General features: G+C 39.7%; 1 protein-coding gene across 1 annotated transcript; it reads left to right on the forward strand.

Annotated features, from left to right (window-relative positions):
* Positions 1-68: 68 nt before the first annotated feature.
* Positions 69-1,306, forward strand: LOC121336457 (NEDD8-activating enzyme E1 regulatory subunit-like; the record flags this gene model as incomplete). The annotated part of the gene is made up of 3 exons (XM_041405599.1): positions 69-183; positions 259-308; positions 1,162-1,306. Coding segments are annotated over 3 exons (275 nt in total), but the record flags the coding sequence as incomplete, so codon positions are not given.
* Positions 1,307-1,314: the final 8 nt, after the last annotated feature.

The raw sequence follows: 1,314 nt of genomic DNA on the forward strand, positions 1-1,314 counted from the left end.
AAAACAAAACCATTAGCTTTGACTGTGACGTTACAGTTGTGTGATGAAACAGTTGATTTATTTTCCAGGTGTCTACAACTACCAGGTGGAAGATGATATTGGAAAGCTAAAATCATGCCTTACTGGTTTCCTCCAAGAACATGGGCTGTCTGTAGTGGTGAAAGATGACTATGTGCACGAGTTGTAAGTGTTGTTTTTGAGGTGTGGCTTTGTTGGTGAAACTGCCCGGCGGTTTGTGACTGTTCCTTTCCTGTGCAGTTGTCGCTACGGAGCTGCCGAGCCTCACGCTGTTGCTGCCTTCATGGGAGGTAAGGGTGACACTCCCGGGGCCACTCAAACAGCCTGCTCAGCCACAGCTCTGCTGCCTTACTTGCTCTGGACTCGAGAGAAAAGGCTGCAGCCACAGATGGCAGTAGGGCACAATCTTTGTTCTCGAGATGTGACCTCTTACAGTACCTACAGGGTAATTAAGGGTTCTAATCAGTAAAATAAATACATTTCAAAAACAATCAACTCTTCAAGATTAAAAATGTGTTAAGACATGAAATGCTGGAAAGAGGTTTAATTTTTTTTAAAAGGAAAATGATAATTATAGTAATTTTAAAATTAGTGCAGTACATATCTTTTAGTACACATATGTTAAAGATCTATGAAATATAAGTAGCCTTGGATTCTTACCTTCATTTGACCTGCAAATGTATTTTAATGGATGCCCAAAATTGATATCTCAATTCACTTACCTTCTTTATTTTGCTTCATGCAGTGCTGTAGTAAGAATGTTTCTTACTACAGGAAAACTCAGAGGGAACACACTGAAGTGACCCTGCAGTTTATTTTGCAGTTAAATTTTACCTTTTTTTTTTTTTTTTATTCAGCTCCTCATATGAGAGAGGTCACAACTTGCATGGGTCTGTCTGCTCACCCATTTTTATTCTGTGTGTCTGTACATGGAGAGGAAGTGTATGCAAAGCTAGCTTTTGAAGTAGCAGCTTTCTGATCTTTTATACTGGGAAGTACTGAAGGGCATTTTTGCCTGCTAGGAGATTTATCAGGCACTTCTGAAATAATTCCAATGTAGGGACTTCTAGATAAGTAACATTATTTTACTGTTGTTTAAATATGACCTGCTAACTGCCTTCTGTTTTTTCTTCTCTTTTGCAGGAGCTGCTGCACAAGAAGTTATCAAAGTCATCACAGGGCAGTTTGTAATTTTTAATAACACCTTTATTTACAGTGGAATGTCACAGACTTCAGCAACTTTCCAGCTGTAGGATGAGCTCTTGAATTCGATGCCTCCAGGCGCTGCTGCTGCTG

This window comes from Onychostruthus taczanowskii, unplaced genomic scaffold (assembly GCF_017590055.1).
Source record: "Onychostruthus taczanowskii isolate IOZ18803 unplaced genomic scaffold, ASM1759005v1 scaffold2379, whole genome shotgun sequence".
Taxonomy (NCBI): domain Eukaryota; kingdom Metazoa; phylum Chordata; class Aves; order Passeriformes; family Passeridae; genus Onychostruthus; species Onychostruthus taczanowskii.